Source organism: Salvelinus fontinalis, chromosome 14 (assembly GCF_029448725.1).
Source record: "Salvelinus fontinalis isolate EN_2023a chromosome 14, ASM2944872v1, whole genome shotgun sequence".
NCBI lineage: Eukaryota > Metazoa > Chordata > Actinopteri > Salmoniformes > Salmonidae > Salvelinus > Salvelinus fontinalis.
The window spans coordinates 20,052,407-20,069,265 of NC_074678.1; the positions used below are offsets into that span (position 1 = coordinate 20,052,407).

Here is a 16,859-nt window from a genome sequence, read left to right on the forward strand (position 1 = left end):
CTAATTATTTGCATGCCCGTGAAGTAAGAAATACATTAACTGGTTTAACATGATACACTGGTTACAATTATGGTAGCGCTTCATAATAAAAGCAACAATGTGTTACTTGTTACAATGTGTTATTTTTAGCGAAGTAACGTGGCAACATTTGAAATGCCCAATGGAATGACAACTATATATAATAGTATGTAGCAAATAAATATAGGCCTATGACAAATAATTTGCACAGACAGCCCCCCTTGCGCGATTTGCACACGATTCCTGTTGAAAGACATGCCGGGAGATTTTGCTTGAACACAATTTACGCAGCGGATTGATTCATTTTACTAGATAACTCGCCACTAGATATAAGCTTGTCTACTGCAATAACATTACTTGTCCTACAGTTCTTGAAATAAATAAAAATGGCTGGAAGCGCAGGAGAATGGTGTCTTATGGAAAGTGATCCTGGGGTTTTCACAGAATTGATCAAAGGCTTTGGTGAGTGTGCTATATGCTAGCATGCTACTAGTACTTTCTAGCAAGATTGCCTACAAGCCATAGCAAAGTCTGAGCTAATTAAGTAGCCTTGGCTACGCAGATCCTTTGTGACCGTAGTGTTAGTTTGCAGTGCAGCAAATTTCATAAACATAACTAGCTATTTGTGAATCAGATTGAACACCATCTAGCTATCTGCTACAGCCAACGTGCTAGCTAGGTGGCGTCATTTATTCCAGCGTGGTAGCTAACTAAGCATGATGAGATAGCATTAGCATGACACCCACTGGCTCTGTATCTGGGTTAGCTAGCTGACTACTGAAATTCCTTTAAAAGCTGACACATTTTTACTGCATGCTTTTCCAGTTGAATATTGTACACATTACGAAGGCCTAACTAGTTAGATAAACTGGTCATAGTTGATGCCATCCTCTGCGAATTCAAATGGCTAGACTAGTTAAATTGAATAGCTAGTGTCCTGTCCACTATCCATATAGTTAGTTAGCTATTGCTTTAAATGATCGTAGTAACTAACCCAGATTTCCCCTTTCTACTAACCCAGGTTGTAAAGGAGCTCAGGTGGAAGAAATATGGAGTATGGAACCAGAGAACTTTGAAAACCTGAAGTAAGCTATGCCCTAATCTCTTTGCTTCGAAACACTTCACAAATGCAGAATATTGCTGTGACGCTGTTGACTAACCCTATTCCAAAGAGGCTGCAATGAAAACTAATGGGACTGTTGGCATCAGAATCTGGGGTGTGAACAGCATTTCTATTCATGCGTTGATTGACATGGTAATAGCCCGATAGTATTGGAGAAAAGTTGAAAAAACGGTCCCTTTGACGCTGTACGTTAAATTGTGACCTGTCACGACGTAACGTACATCAAATCAAATCAAATTTATTTATATAGCCCTTCTTATATCAGCTGATATCTCAATGTGCTGTACAGAAACCCAGCCTAAAACCCCAAACAGCAAGCAATGCAGGTGTAGAAGCACGATGGCTAGGAAAAACTCCCTAGAAAGGCCAAAACCTAGGAAGAAACCTAGAGAGGAACCAGGCTATGAGGGGTGGCCAGTCCTCTTCTGGCTGTGCCGGGTGGAGATTATAACAGAACATGGCCAAGATGTTCAAATGTTCATAAATGACCAGCATGGTCAAATAATAATAGTCACAGTAGTTGTCGAGGGTGCAGCATGTCAGCACCTCAGGAGTAAATGTCAGTTGGCTTTTCATAGCCGATCATTAAGAGTATCTCTACCGCTCCTGCTGTCTCTAGAGAGTTGAAAACAGCAGGTTTGGGACAGGTAGCACGTCACGTGTAACAGTTTAACTTTAGACTGTCCCCTCGCCTCGACACGGGCGCGAACCAGGGACCCTCTGCACACATCAACAACGGTCGCCCACAAAGCATCGTTATCCATCGCTCCACAAAGGCCGGGGCCCTTGCAGAGCAAGGGGAACCACTACTTCAGGGTCTCAAAGCGAGTGACGTCACCGATTGAAACGCTATTAGCGCGCAGCACCGCTAACTAACTAGCCATTTCACATCCGTTACACACACATAATGCACTCATTCTGTGTCGTACAGCCTCTCTCGCAGATTAAAAACAACAAAGGGACAGGTGATACCTAGTCTTTTTTAAATTTTATATATATTTTTTCTTAACAACAAATCAATACAGAAAGTACACGAGGGAACACAAGTATATATAGATTATATACAATGTACAATCGAGCTAGGGGGTACAATATCACATAACAATTACACAAGGACCTTAAGGGACATACTTACAATTCTAACAGCTTTTTTGTTAGTAGAGTATTTAACTGTCTTAAAATACAGTTCAATTTATTTTTGTCGGGTGAGAAAATGTGTTTTTTTGTTTGTAAATTTACATTTGTGTATATGAAATTTGGCCAAAAGAATAATGAAATTAATTACATAAAAATGTTTCAGCTTATTTTTATCGTATGTAAAGAATCCAAGCAGTACATCTCTCCACAATAGTGTAAAATTGTAAGTCGCTCTGGATAAGAGCGTCTGCTAAATGACTTAAATGTAAATGTAAAATCTTAAGAAATGTGTTCAATTATAAATCTACTGATGTCTTGCCACAGTTTTCTTGCATGTATACAATGCCAAAAAAGATGCAACACTGTTTCTGGGTGGTCATTACAAAAGGAGCAATTTGAATTTATGTTTTCCTTAAACTTCTTCATATAGTGGTTGGCAGGGTAATATTTATGAATACTTTTAAAGGAAACCTCCTTAATTTTGTTAACCAGTAGGTATATGTGTGGCAACATCCAAACTTTTTCCCAACAGATATTATAAATAAATCCATTTCAATAAGGCATGACATAAGGTAAAGATACAACATCCTGCTGAAACAAGGTTCGTATTGCTCTGTTGTTGAATGGGCCAAAAGAGAAACAAATCTTTCCTACTGATGAGTCAACAGGGTCAATAGAAGGTAGGCTCTGAGGGTCAGGTCTTGACACGTTCCTGAATAACAGAGCAACACCTGAGGGAATGGCGTCTAAAACAATTGCAAAATCTTTAGGTGTTACAGGGACCTTGTAAAGAGATAGGAATTCCTTATAACTGAGTAAAAGACCCTCTGCATTTACCAGTTGGCTCACCAATAGGATAATATTTCGGAACCAATATTCTAAAAACAAAGAAGTATTTTTATACAATATATCCCGATTATTCCATACATAATATCTGTGTGGACAAAAATTGTGTTTATAAATTAAGAACTATGACAAGAAAACCTGCCGATGAAAAGCAGAAAGTTTCACTGGAATTTTGTCAATATTATAATTGCACAACAACATGAAGTTAAGGCCACCAAAAGTAGAGAAGACATGATGAGGAATAAAATTCCAGATAGAAGTGGGTCTTCTTCTTAGGAATTGTTTTATCCAATTGATCTTAAAAGTATTATTTAAAGTAGTAAAGTCCAGAAAATTCAGTCCACCATTCTCATAAGTGTTCATTACAACAGTTTTCCTAATGTAATGGGTACGGTTTCTCCAAAGAAAGTTGAAAAGCATCTGGTCTATCTCCTTGCTTATTTTACTGCCAAGATATAAAGATATAGCGCCATATGTTAGTCTAGAGATACCTTCGGCCTTGGTTATTAGGACTCTACCTTTTAAAGAAAAGTCCCTCTGTAGCCATTGATTTAGCTTCTTCTGGGTATTTTTAATAAGAGGGTTAAAATTTAGTAAGCCTCTAGACTTCTGATCCTTTTTAATGGTTATGCCTAAATATGTAAGTTCTTCTTTTACCGGAATACCCTAATATGAAGGTGTCACACAATCTTTGACAGCTATGAGTTCACGTTTATTAATGTTAAGGTATAGACCAGACGCTTTGGAAAAAGATTGTATCACATTGATCGATATGGGAATTTGGTTAGCGTCTTTCAGAAAAAGTGTAGTATCATCAGCCAGCTGGCTTATAATAATTTCTTTACCAGCTATGGAAATACCTTGTACAGGACTATTTTTTAAAGAATTTGCAAGAAGTTGGGTGATTAATAAAAACAGATACGGTGAGATAGGACAACCTTGCCTAATTCCTCTCTTTAACTCAAATCTAGGTGAGGTGCCATATTTCAATTTGATAGAGCTGTTACCATTTGCATAGAGAGTCTTAATAGCCTTACAGAAAAAATTCCCAAAGCCAAGTCTTTCAAGGGAGTGGAAGAGAAACTGATGCTCTACTGTGTCAAATGCCTTATAAAAATCTAAAAATAATATGAAGCTATCCTCAGTTATTAGGTCTGAGTAGTCAAGTATGTCTAATACTAGTCTGACATTGTTAGAAATATGTCTGTTCCTCATGAAGCCAGACTGTGTTTCATCAATGATTGCATCCAGGACACACCTAGTCAATTGTACAACGGAATGTATTTTTGCGTCATCACTGCAAGCCATCATGACTCTCAAAAGCCGCGACAGCCGCTGTTTACTTCTGAAGATAACTTTAGCGCCGCCCTAAAAAACTGATTCAAATTCGACACTAACCTTCAAATAGGTATATAATGACACATTATATAAACTCTTTATAGTGTTTCATTTACATTTTAGAGGTGATAAATTGGACAGATTGAATGAAAAAAGCTGTTTCCCTACATGGCTTATCTACCACTTTCCCTATTACGCAGTAGGTTTCGCTTCCCTACCAGCCATTTTTAAAAAGATCGACGGAGCTCATTGCTTTCTTCAATCATGCAGAGACGGGCAGCATGAAGGTTTCATCATTGATTTTGCTGGTAAGGGGAGAAATTGTGCTTTTTGTCAAATTACAGTTGACCTGGAAGTATTCCGTTTTTTGGGCGCTAAAATTAGGTTGAATAGTAAGTTACAGCGCGATGTACAAAAGTGTGTTAGCTACTAGGCTTCTCTTTCTTCCTCCAGACCAGTTCATGGGTTGATCTTCCTGTTTAAGTGGCAGCCAGGTGAGGCACCAGCAGGCTCTATCGTTCAGGATTCAAGACTTGACAACATCTTCTTTGCCAAGCAGGTATATGGTTTGGTTAGACATCTTTGACAAGGGGGAAATTATATATTCATTGTATTTATTGCAGAGTTTGCACATATTCAAAGTCATCAGAAGGGTTTTCAGAAGTCACTTTCCTCCTGGCACTGATTCTGCTGATAGCAGCTATTTTGAAGAAGAGTCTACTTGCAGTAACTGTGTTCAATGTATTGACTGCATTTCGGATCCTGAGTGGTGCGGTGGTCTAAGACACTGCATCGCAGCGCTAGAGGCGTCACTACAGACCCGGGTTCGATCCTGGGCTGTATCACAACCAGCTGTGATCGGGAGTCCCATAGGTCGGCGCACAATTGGCCCAGCGTCGTCCGGGTTAGGGGAGGGTTTGGCCGGGGTAGGCCGTCATTGTGAATAAGAATTTGTTTTTCACTGTATTGCCAAGTTAATAAAATTTTAAAAAGTAACTCTGATTAAGATCATCTGGCAGGATCTCATATGTCTAATGTCTTTGTGTGTTGTTTCAGGTGATAAATAACGCATGTGCTACCCAGGCCATTGTCAGTGTGCTGCTGAACTGCACTCACTCTGACATGCTGTTGGGAGAGACACTCACAGAGTTCAGAGAATTCTCACTCAGCTTCGATGCTGCTGTAAGTTGCATGATTCTGGTTAGCGTTTACTTTGTGCAGGCTGTTCTTTCTTTATTGTCAGTCGGTGTTTTGTCCTTGGGATGTACATAACACCCACACATTGATGATATTATCTTCTATAAAGATGAAAGGTCTGGCTCTCAGCAACTCTGAAGTTATTCGACAAGTTCACAACGGCTTTGCCAGGTGAGTTGACACTTTTGATTTCAGAGAATGATAGTCTCACCGCAGACATCACTAGACAAATCGAAGGCTTGGCTGTATGCAGACAAACTGCCATTTTGTTTGCATGTAGTTTTTCAATAGACAGAGTTTGGGAGAAAAAAGGCTTTGGATTTAATACGATGTTAGTTGCTCTGCTAATGAGGTATAACTGTCAATTTCTTATTTTTGCCATGTTATTTTATTGTTTCTTTGTTTTCAGACAGCAGATGTTTGAGTTTGACGCCAAGTCTTCAGCGAAAGATGAGGAAGCATTCCACTTTGTGAGTTACGTCCCTGTCAACGGCAGGCTCTATGAGCTGGACGGACTACGTGAAGGGCCCATCGACCTCGGTATGCACATACGGGTCATATACACTGAGTATACAAAACATTAAGAACACCTCTTTCCATGACAGACTGACCAGGTGAATCCAGGTGAAAACTATGATCCTTTATTGATCATTGGGTTTTTCATACTCAACAGTTTCCTGTGTGAATCAAGAATGGTCCACCATCCAAAAGACATCCAGCTAACTTGACACAACTGTGGGAAGCTTTGGAGTCAACATGGGCGAGCATCCCTGTGGAACGCTTTTGACACCTTGTAGATTCCAAGCCCTGATGAATTGAGGCCGTTCTAAGGGCGCGGGGGGGGGGGGGGGGGGGGGGGACAACGACTCCATTTTAGGAAGGTGTTCCTAATGTTTGGTATACTCAGTGTATTTAGATTTATAGAGAGAGAAAGTTGTTTTATTGTCCTACATCATTTAAGTAATAGAGAACTGAATTTGAAATAAGCTGCCGTTTCATATTCTTTTGGATGGCGATTCAGCGTTTTTTCTAGTGAATTGGGAGTGTGGGTAGTGATGTCTTGAACCAGACAACCCCTATTCTACACTATATGGTTGTTGGCCATTGATATATATAGCTTTTCTCTTTGGTTGTATGACTGGGAAAAGTAGGATACATGCTTGCATGTGTCTAGTCACTGCTCTACCATGAAATTTATATTTATTTAATAATGTTATGTATAGTTTCACCCCCTCTTGTTTTGTGTTTCAGGTGTTTGCAACCAGGACGATTGGATCAACGCAGTTCGGCCAGTGATTGAGAAAAGAATACAGAAGTAAATATTTTGGATCCATTACATTTTGACCACTGTTGAGTAGTGCGTCATATTGATGCTGTTTGTGTTTATGCTTGCTTGTGCATCTTCCGTCACTCTTGTCAGGTACAGTGAGGGAGAGATCCGCTTTAACCTGATGGCCATCGTGTCAGACAGGAAGATGATTTATGAGAGGAAGATAGCGGAGCTGCAGATCCAGCTTGCAGAGGTACTGTAAGTGGTGTCACTGTTACCCATGATGCCCATGGGGCAGCCTTCAGGCCAGGACCTTCCAATTGCCAGCCCTCCAGGGCCATGGATAGACTTCCACCCATGTCACTGTCATTTATCAAGTCCTTTAAAATTGCTGCTAATGATGAAAGATATAGTCTAACTGCAGTAAGTAACGTTGGTCTCATTCCAGTGTTTTCCATTAGCCGGTAATTGCCGGCATTTGGCAGATAAAATTAATAAATAACCAAAAAATAAAAACATTGCAATCCGGCAGAAAATATCCTGATAAAATAAAATCCTCTATAAATCACATTGCTATGCATGGAGTTTGGGTCAGATTGTATTTCAATCGTATCATCATCTACTCTGCCTGTCTCTTGAATTTGCACTCTCGCTAACAAACCTTAAAAATTGTATCATGGTACTATCACACTAAGTTTCCCATCACCAGTGAGTCAGACACTGCTGTATGTAGGCAGAGTAGAAATGTTTAGCTAGTTTTTGACATTTTGCTAGATGAATCCCCCTTACAGACATTTACACCAAGGAGGAGTATTAAGACAAAGTGATTTTAGCTTTCCTTCTCTTTAAGCTGCTCGACCAGGCATTAGATATCTTAAAAATGACAGCTGTACAAATCAAGCTAGCTAGTCAACTAGCTACTGTATCAAGCATGGAGGCACAGACATTTGGAAAGATAAATTGACACGGAAACAGGATATTGACAAGTGGGCACTCCTAAAAAGCATTACCATACATGTGGTGGCATTCAAATGGCTTTCTATTTGTTATGGCCGGGAAATCTCACATCTCTCCGGAAAACAAAAATCTGGTTGGACATTTGACCGAATGGAAACACTCTCACCCTTTTTTTTTTCAGGAAGATCCAATGGACACAGAACAGAGCAGCACCCTCCTCAGCTCGATCCAATCAGAAATTGCCAAGTATCAGCTGCTGATTGACGAGGAGAATCAGAAACTCAAACGATACAAGGTGTGTTCACTGACCATGGGTCAAATAGCCGACAAATACAATGGTATGGGCATTTAGCCAACAAAAACAATGATATGGGCATTTAGTGAGGTTTTTACACATTTTAATGTTTGCCTTAAATATAATTATTTTTGCTTTGTTAAAGATCGAAAACATCAGACGAAAGCATAACTACCTACCCTTCATCATGGAACTACTGAAGACACTGGCAGAATACCAGCAGTTGATACCTTTGGTGGAAAAGGTGAGATCTCTTTAGCCGATGCAGAAACTTGAATTTTGTGTGTATACTTTTGTTGTATGATAGTAGTTGAAGGTTCTCTACAAGGTACATGCAATATATGGCAAACTTTTGTCTTTTTTAACTGTTTTGAAGTATAGTGTTATATAACTTATATCCACTAGAGGGTGATATTTACCTCTTACAGACAGCTGCTCACTGGCACTAACTAATGTATGTCATCTCCACAGGCAAAGGAGAAGCAGAGTGCCAAAAATGTCCAGGAAGCCAAGTGAACACAGTCACTAGTGCTGAGTGATTAACCAACATTTAGTTTTTGGGGGGTGGGTTATAAAACAACTAATCGACCGACTTCAGTTTAATTACTTTAATTCCATTTAGTTTTTTTTGTGAGCCCAACGCAGAAATCAAGTCAAGAACTATGTGGGACGCTGGTCTGAAGGTAATTAGATACACACAGACCCACAACGACAAGAGGGATAGAGACAGTTTGTGAAAGTATGCCTTATCTACTTTGAAGAACTAGTCAAATGATTTCATCAGACAGCTCTGCATCATAGGCTACTTAGGCATGCTAGCTAAATATGATGACTAAAGACAGTACATTATAGGGAGCATATAGATACCGTTACTGGCTGCTACAGACTGCTACTGCCTGAGCAGAGATGAGATGATGACTTTAAGGAATAAAAAATAAAGTAATCAAATAAAAACTTAGTAATATACACAACTGAAATATTGTATTATTTCATAGTATTTTTCTATTGATATCTACTCAATGTGGACCTGACAAAGACAATGGAATATTTTTAATGTTTTGGCAATTGAATGCTCACTATTTTTGGCTTTGAAATTTCCATTAAAAAGATCTATTTCACAATGCATTTAATGTTGAAAAAAATAATCGAAAATCGTGATTATATTTTTTATAATTGAACCGAAACCGAACCGACCTCAAAAAGCACAAATGGCTCAGCACTAACACTCATCAGTCGTCGTATTCATGTGACTCCCTTCCCCCACAGACATGAGCACACGGGCAGTGGGATAGATACGAACTGTGTTGACTCCCACCCGCGTCTACCCCTAAGCTGTAATGTATGCCTGGAAAGATATGTTTAAATGAACCTGTCTTATTTTCATAATAAAATGTGTTGTAGTTTGATTGTTAATTGCATTCTGTCATAGTGTAGGCCCACATGGTCAAGTTTGTGTGTATGCAAGTAAGTTTGCAGGTTTAATAGTATTCAACTCCCATCATTATTAGTATCCATAAATAGTCATTAATGTCACAGATCATGTTCTATCCCATGGTGTATGATCCCCAAATTCCTTGATGCTGCTGGTCTTAATCAGCAGGTTAGGATTTTTTGTCATGGATCTTGTTCTGGAGGCAGCTCTGCAGTGGGCACTAGCTGGCGCAGTCATAAAATCAGATTTTAATCCTAACCTTAACCACACTCCTAACCCTGACTGTAAATTAAGACCAAATAGCTCTTTCTTGTTTTCATGAAATGTTTATATTATAGTCAATTTTAACTTTGCAGCTGGTCTATATAAGAGGAAATCACTCAGAAATGACTCATGACTCATGACAAATGTCAACCTATGTCTAATCACTAAGAGCCGCCTACGATGTCACAAACATACAGGCAACCCTGTATTGCACCGATCAGTAATTGACTGTACAAAGCAACAGTGTCATATCCAACTGCCTTTAGATAAGTGCCACTCAGTCTAAAATAAGCATATCAAATCCGGTTAAAATTCTTTAGATCAGGACATTAGTCATGTTTCACCTTAGGGACCATTACTGAACCTCTTAGCTGGCGCAGTGAGTTTTGACCATATGACGTTAGGTTGACACAATGATGCAGAATTCTGACGCAGAGTTGGCTAGTTGTAGTCAGCCATGTCCACAACACTGGCAGACTATAGCTAACCACATCAAACAGTCATTTCCTCCTTTTACCTTCTGCAGATTGTGCCTTGCATAGGGCCTTGACTTGCAGACAGCCAGACACATACAGACGCTGTCCTTCCTCTGTTTTTCATCCATAGCCATGTTTTGTGACCAAATGTGTATTTCATTTTTTAGTACTCGTAACTTGGTTTTAGTATGCCTGATCTGTAGCCTACAGCTTTAAAGTACACTAAAGTTCTGCCAATGAACATGCATTTATATATGATTTAAAGTGTGCTTATGAGGAATAGTTTTTCTGCAATATATACGATTAGAACATTTAATGTTTCCTTTTAGTTGGGTGCTGTGTAGATCTTGTTCTCAAGTTGCCAAACTACTTTTAGCAAAGAAAATGAAATCTGGACCTTTTGAGTACTGTAAGAAACTTGGGAGTCCTTTTCAAGCATGAAACCTCTTCAATCTTACGGCTCCATGTATACTAATAATTAAGAAATTATGTGCCTGATGCTTTACTCATGCCTTTCTGGGTTTGAATTTACTGTACTTAGGCTGACGTTTACAACTTACCCTCTTCTATGTGTATCCTTTCTGTGTATACAATAACCTAAGCACTCCTTGGAGCAGAATCTGCTGTTTGCAGGCCTGCCCAGTTCCACTGTAGGAGCATATAAAACAAGTTTCGCAATCCACCCAAAAGAATAGAAGGAACACTTACTTCCTGAAAATAGGCCACGTGCATGTGTCATGAATAGATAGTGTATGTTTGGAATACATACCAACTGAGCTTTAATATGTTATTTTAAGGTGTTAAGTGCTATGAAACTGACATCTCTGCACAGTTAGAGCATACATTGTAGTACTCTGTTTTCCTGATATGGCTGAGTCCATATATAGCTTAAGCACAAACTCAGAGGGAGAAAGACATGCAAGGATATGTTTTCTGATTCTCGTGGTGGTGTATTAGTATCCACCACCATAGTTCTTGCACAGTTTTGACTGGCTGTTTATTGCGGGGGAAAACTGCCCTTTTGCAAAACTATTAGCCTGTTGCTAAGAAACATATTCAGTTGTTTCTGGTCTGTTTGGACTAATGTGTTAGATGTATGTCTTATTATGCCTTCATGTTAGGAGTGTATGGAGTTATTTTTGAGCTGTTTGGGTTGAGATGTGTTAGGAGAGAAATTGTCCTATATTAAGCCTGTGAAATATCAACACAAGCCATGGGTCCTAGTACTACAGGCCAGCTGTCTGAGAGGAGAGGTGTCTGGCTGTCTGTTCAGTGTCAGCTTTTACTATGAGCTCATGCACATCCTTAATAACAGCGCTCTGTCATGTCAGGAAAGTGACACAAAGTCTGCACATCCTCAGTGGTACAGAGATACAGTACCTTACGTCAGTCATGATGTTCTCATTTGCATGGGGACCACAGAACAATTCTTACTGGAACCTCTTATTGATATGATCCCATCCCGCTGTGGGAACACACTGTTCCATTGGAAGCAGAATTACGTGTTCTCCAGACGTTATTTTACTGGTAGAGTGCAGTAGATGGATTTCATCCAGGACTTGTGAGAAAGGGAATTGATCTGATGCGGGTATTTATGTCTTTTGATGTTTGAGTTTGTTGAGTAGATATTAGGCCTGGAAGGGAGAAGACCGGGGAGACATCATGTAATCTCTTTACACCAAAACATTCCCTTCCTCAGCTGCCTCAAGGTAGGCCTACTGCTGGGAAGTTGTAAGGTGCAACGTGCTTCTACACCTGCAGTGCTTGCTGTTTGGGGTTTTAGGCTGAGTCTCTGTACAGCACTTTGATATATCAGCTGATGTAAGAAGGGCTTTATAAATAAATTTGATTTGTATAGTTTATCATGTCATGGACAGTCATTCGCTGTCATATTGAAAATATGGTTTGTTATTTCAGTTGGATCTGTGGTTTTTTAATCATTACTAACACTGTGTTAAAACCTTCAGGGCCCAGTAACGAGAAAATACATTGTTTCTGAATTCAACATTATTTTATTTGACATAAATATATTTAACAAGCGATAAATAATGAAAAACAGTAGTGTTGCAGTCCAGCTGCCACCATACCTTTACATCTGTCATTTGTTTTATTTACAGCAAGTTCACCCACGATGAACTGAACTCATTGGAATGGTTAAAACCATTTCCACTACAATGTTTAGTGTAAACACCTCTATGCAATGCAAACATTCACCCCCATTCACCTCTCCAGCGAAACAGTTGCCAATGTTAACCTATATGACTGGTTCCAGAAAGTACTTGCGCACATCATATACAATCAAATGCAAATAGTAGCCAGTTATTTACCGGTACTGGTGTTTGGTGAAACTGACTAAAGTGCATTCAAACACAACTGGATAAGCAATTCCATTTTGAGACAATATCAAAACAACTTTACATCTGATCTGCAAAATCATGTGTATAAAGGTCCTGGTGTTGTTTTGTCTGACTCTGCAAAACCAAGGATGCACAGTTGAATGAACATTTTTCAAGTGTAAAGGCAAAGCTATTTACAGCTAGTTTATTCACTGTACTTCCTACACTACATCATTGCCAATGACCATATGGCTCAAATGTGAAATGGTTTTACATTCCATGTAACTTCATGGTGTCAGTGCAACTTCATGTAATGCGTGACTATATAGCCAATCCTTCCGCGTAGTAATCTTAAAACTTGAGATATTTCCCCTCTCCCCTGGCGACGGCACACAGTTCCTTGTAGAGCTCAGAGTGGATGAAGCGAGGGTATGAATTGTTCTCCATCAGGTTAAACACCTTCTTCTGGGCCGACAGGAAACACGTCAGGCTGGGCAGACGCAGGCTCTGGAGGATAGCATCCTTCGTCTGGTAGTCCAGGTTGATCTGCAGCCAAACATAGAGACAAGAACCACAGTAAGTCTTTGTACAATCAGAATGATCACACAATGGCATTAGATAGTTGTTTTGTTCCCAAATCACATCTCACAGTAGTGAAAGGTAATCTCACCTCTTTAGGAGCATCACACTGGATAAACTCTTCATAGATGCTTCTGGCCCTCGACGACAGTTTCCCTAGAGACGTGATGGTCCTGAACTCCTCACAGGCCGTCCAGAACTCTATGTTCTCATCACAGAACTCTGACTTCAGGAATATCTGAAACGCTGCCTTTCCATCTGCAGGACAGAAGGAGGAAGGAATGAGGGAGAGAGAACAGAGAGGGAATGTCAAAGCAAGCAGTGGAAGAAGCCTTCAAGCTAAGTTGAGGTCAAGGGTCAAATATCAACCAATCAGAGGTGCAGTTTAGTTACAACTGTACTTCACTTCAAGTTGACTCACTTAATTCGTATAAATTGTTACCCAATGACCTTTGTGCCAGTTTCATACAATCATGCTGCTATCAAATGAGCTATAACACTCAGGGGGTGGCACTTACATTTGTGACTCAGGAGTTTGTCAAGTGACTGTGCCCATTGGTTGACTTCCTCCACTGTTGGCCTGAGGAAGAAGAGAAAGTCATATTAGAGCAACATGTACAAGAAGCATACTGTGGTAGTAGTAAATACTGCTTATATTGATACATATTAAGTTGGATCATTATTAGAATATAGAGCCTTATCATAGTCCTTACTTTACTTCCATAATAGTACATAATTCAAATCCCTGAGCCTCACCTGTAAGATCTTCCTGCCATGCATTTTGAAGAAGAAGAAGAAGAGGTGATCTTCAAAAGATAGCGTATCCTTGTCCTCCAGTTTCGCTTCCTGAAAAATTCAATAATTCCTGTTAGGATAATGTGACTGCTATCATTGCTGAACAATATCATAACAACCAGCATTAATAATACAAACATTAATCATTAAATAACTTACTTGATTCCTTTTGTATCAATAGAGATATCCGATGCCTTCATACAGTCTGTACACGCCATGTTCCTTTCTGATACAACACACTCTCTCATGATTCTGTGGTGAAACACTGAATATAGTCCTGACTATAGCAAGCAAGTTAATCTACCTCCCTCTAGAGCAGTCAGGGCACTTTATAGTTTCTCTCTGATATCGTCATGCTAGAAAGGTGGGCCTAGAGTAACAGATCTGTAACCTGATTGGCGCACTCTATGTAAACAGTTGACTAGCCCATCCGCTGATGGTAAGAGCCTGAGGGAGGAAAAGGCAGTGCTAGGGAATGTGATTGGCTGTTTAGTGTAAATGTTTACACTACTGAGAGTGCTTGTGCTTCCATTTTTAACTCGGGGTGAGGCGGTGAGCCAATGACGTAGAGGCACACCAAGGCCCTCCAAAACCATAATAAAGTTTAGAGGACTGACGAGGATATGATTGGTCAGAGGGTGAGTTTGAAACCTTGTTTTGTCAACATGAACATTTGTTTATCATGGGCCTTGATGCCTTTTCTGAGTTGGGGTCTTTCCTATCCACTTAAACTGAAATTCTCCAAGTCTCAGGATAAAAGTTACAGCAACATCAAAGGAAATTATTGTAATATACTTCATACAATTAAAAACGTATTTCGCTCCTAGGCGCAAGTCTCAAATTCCTCCAACCCCCACCTAATAGCAGTTGTAAAGACAAACAAAATATTTGATGAACTAAACCAATCAGATCTAATCAAGCAGTAGGAGATGTCGTAAGAAAAGAAGGCATGGAAAGTGTGATAATGTGGAGGACTGAACATGATGCAGTATCCGCTTCACAACACAACGTATAGGCCCTACTGTAAGATACATACTGATTGGAATGCTGTAGCCCATCAAACACGTTTTCTTACATTCCTGTTTCTGGGTTGTTAAAAATAGCAACATGGGAAGAAGGGGTTGGAAATAAATTGCTTGATATTGTACTGCACTGTTGAGGGAGCTAGTAAGTAAGCATTTCGCTGCACCTTTTATACCTGATGTAGACCATATACGTGACGAATACAATTTGATTCTCCAAGTTTTTCCCCCCATTTTATTCCAGTTAGAAATGAGCTAACCTGCAATTAACTTAGTAACTGCCTTCATTAGATTGATATGAAAGAGGAGGGACATTACCGGATGCAACAATGTGCCAGGTAATGCAGTTAACCACTATCTGGAATAATTAGGAGGGTCACTGGTCAGGTTTTGAGGTTAACCACTTTGTTTTCTGTATAGATGACCTAAACCCTTTCACCTCTAAACTCTTTCACCTCTGCTCTCCCCCTCTGCTCTCCTACTTCTCTCTTCATACCCCCTTTCTCTCTCTCTCTTCTTACCCCCTTTCTCACTCACTCACTCACTCACTCACTCACTCACTCACTCACTCACTCACTCACTCACACACACACACACACTGAATAGATGGTTGTATTCGTCCAACTGACTCAGAGTGATAAGTGAGTTATCAGCATAGTGCTCCAACCTGAATGACTGGTTCTTGCCCCACCAGCATGGTCATTTAATAGCGCACACATCACCTGGCTTCTCACTAGCTTTGCATCTTTCCACACTTTTATTTATTTTACTATGTTAATATGTATTTGAAGCTGTCAGAAGATGTCTGGGTTCATGCAAATGCATGATGGATGTGATTTGAATATGTTAGTCCTTACCCAGAAAGTACAGCATACTGCAGGTGGAGTACTGTATGTCACTGTGGCACCACCAAAAAAAGTAATGGAAAATCTGTGAATTTGCATAAATACGGGAACAATGTTTTAAATGTTCCGTAAACACAAAGTGGTATATTTTACATCAGTGTCATTTAATTACTGCTCAACGTCATAGTCAGTCGGTGGTATTACAAGTAGGCAGAATTCCTCAAAAGAGAATACAAGTGTTTGGATCTTGCCATGGGATTGATACCAGAGGGCTAGTGATTGAATTCAGATTGCCCATTAACAGTGCATTCGGAAAGTATTCAGACCACCTGATTTTTTCCCCACAATTTGTTACGTTACAGCCTTATTCTATAATGTATTTACATTTTTTTTTAATCATCAATCTACACAATACCCCATAATGACAAAACAGATTTTTGGAAATCTTTGCAAATTTATAAAAAAATTCACCAGAAATGCCATATTTACCTAAGTATTCAGATTCTTTGCTGTGAGACCCGAAATTGAGCTCAGGTGCATCCTGTTTCCATTGATCATCCTTGAGATGTTTCTACAATTTGATTGGATTCCAGCTGGGTAAATTCAATTGATTGGACATGATTTGGAAAAGCACACTCCTGTCTATATAAGGTCCCACAGTTGACAATACATGTCAGAGCAAAAATCAAAACATGAGGTCGAAGGATTGTCCGTAGAGTTCCGAGACAAGATTGTGTTGAGGCACAGATCTGGGGAAGGGTACCAAAACATTTCTGCAGCCTTGAAGGTCCCCAAGAACACAGTGGCCTCCATCATTCTTAAATGGAAGAAGTTTGGAACCACCAAGATGCTTTCAAGAGCTGGCAGCCCGGCCAAACTGAGCAATTGGGGGAGAAGGGCTTTGGTCAGGGAGGTGACCAAGAACCCGA

The 16,859-nt window shown here is 39.8% G+C and overlaps 2 protein-coding genes across 4 annotated transcripts; one reads left to right on the top strand and one right to left on the bottom strand.

Moving 5' to 3' along the window:
• Nucleotides 1-201: 201 nt before the first annotated feature.
• On the top strand, nt 202-9,594 carry LOC129869594 (ubiquitin carboxyl-terminal hydrolase isozyme L5-like). Of its 3 annotated transcripts, XM_055944131.1 has the most exons (11): nt 202-480; nt 1,040-1,103; nt 4,916-5,021; nt 5,519-5,644; nt 5,769-5,830; nt 6,069-6,199; nt 6,911-6,974; nt 7,080-7,182; nt 8,068-8,181; nt 8,327-8,425; nt 8,653-9,594. In XM_055944131.1, exons 1-11 carry the CDS (start codon nt 405-407, stop codon nt 8,695-8,697), a joined length of 990 nt encoding a protein of 329 aa, XP_055800106.1. In that variant the 5' UTR covers nt 202-404; the 3' UTR covers nt 8,698-9,594. The 3 variants fall into 3 exon arrangements, with proteins under 3 accessions (XP_055800106.1, XP_055800108.1, XP_055800107.1); XM_055944133.1 differs by lacking the exon at nt 202-480 and having other exon boundaries at nt 1,041-1,103; nt 4,663-5,021; XM_055944132.1 differs by lacking the exons at nt 202-480; nt 1,040-1,103 and adding an exon at nt 1,110-4,770.
• A 2,754-nt stretch (nt 9,595-12,348) lies between these two features.
• Nucleotides 12,349-14,652, bottom strand: LOC129869595 (regulator of G-protein signaling 21-like). Its single transcript, XM_055944134.1, has 5 exons — nt 14,223-14,652; nt 14,025-14,114; nt 13,787-13,848; nt 13,360-13,526; nt 12,349-13,235 (listed from the first exon to the last, which is right to left on the bottom strand). Exons 1-5 carry the CDS (start codon nt 14,309-14,311, stop codon nt 13,041-13,043), a joined length of 603 nt encoding a protein of 200 aa, XP_055800109.1. The 5' UTR covers nt 14,312-14,652; the 3' UTR covers nt 12,349-13,040.
• Between the last annotated feature and the right edge of the window lie 2,207 nt (nt 14,653-16,859).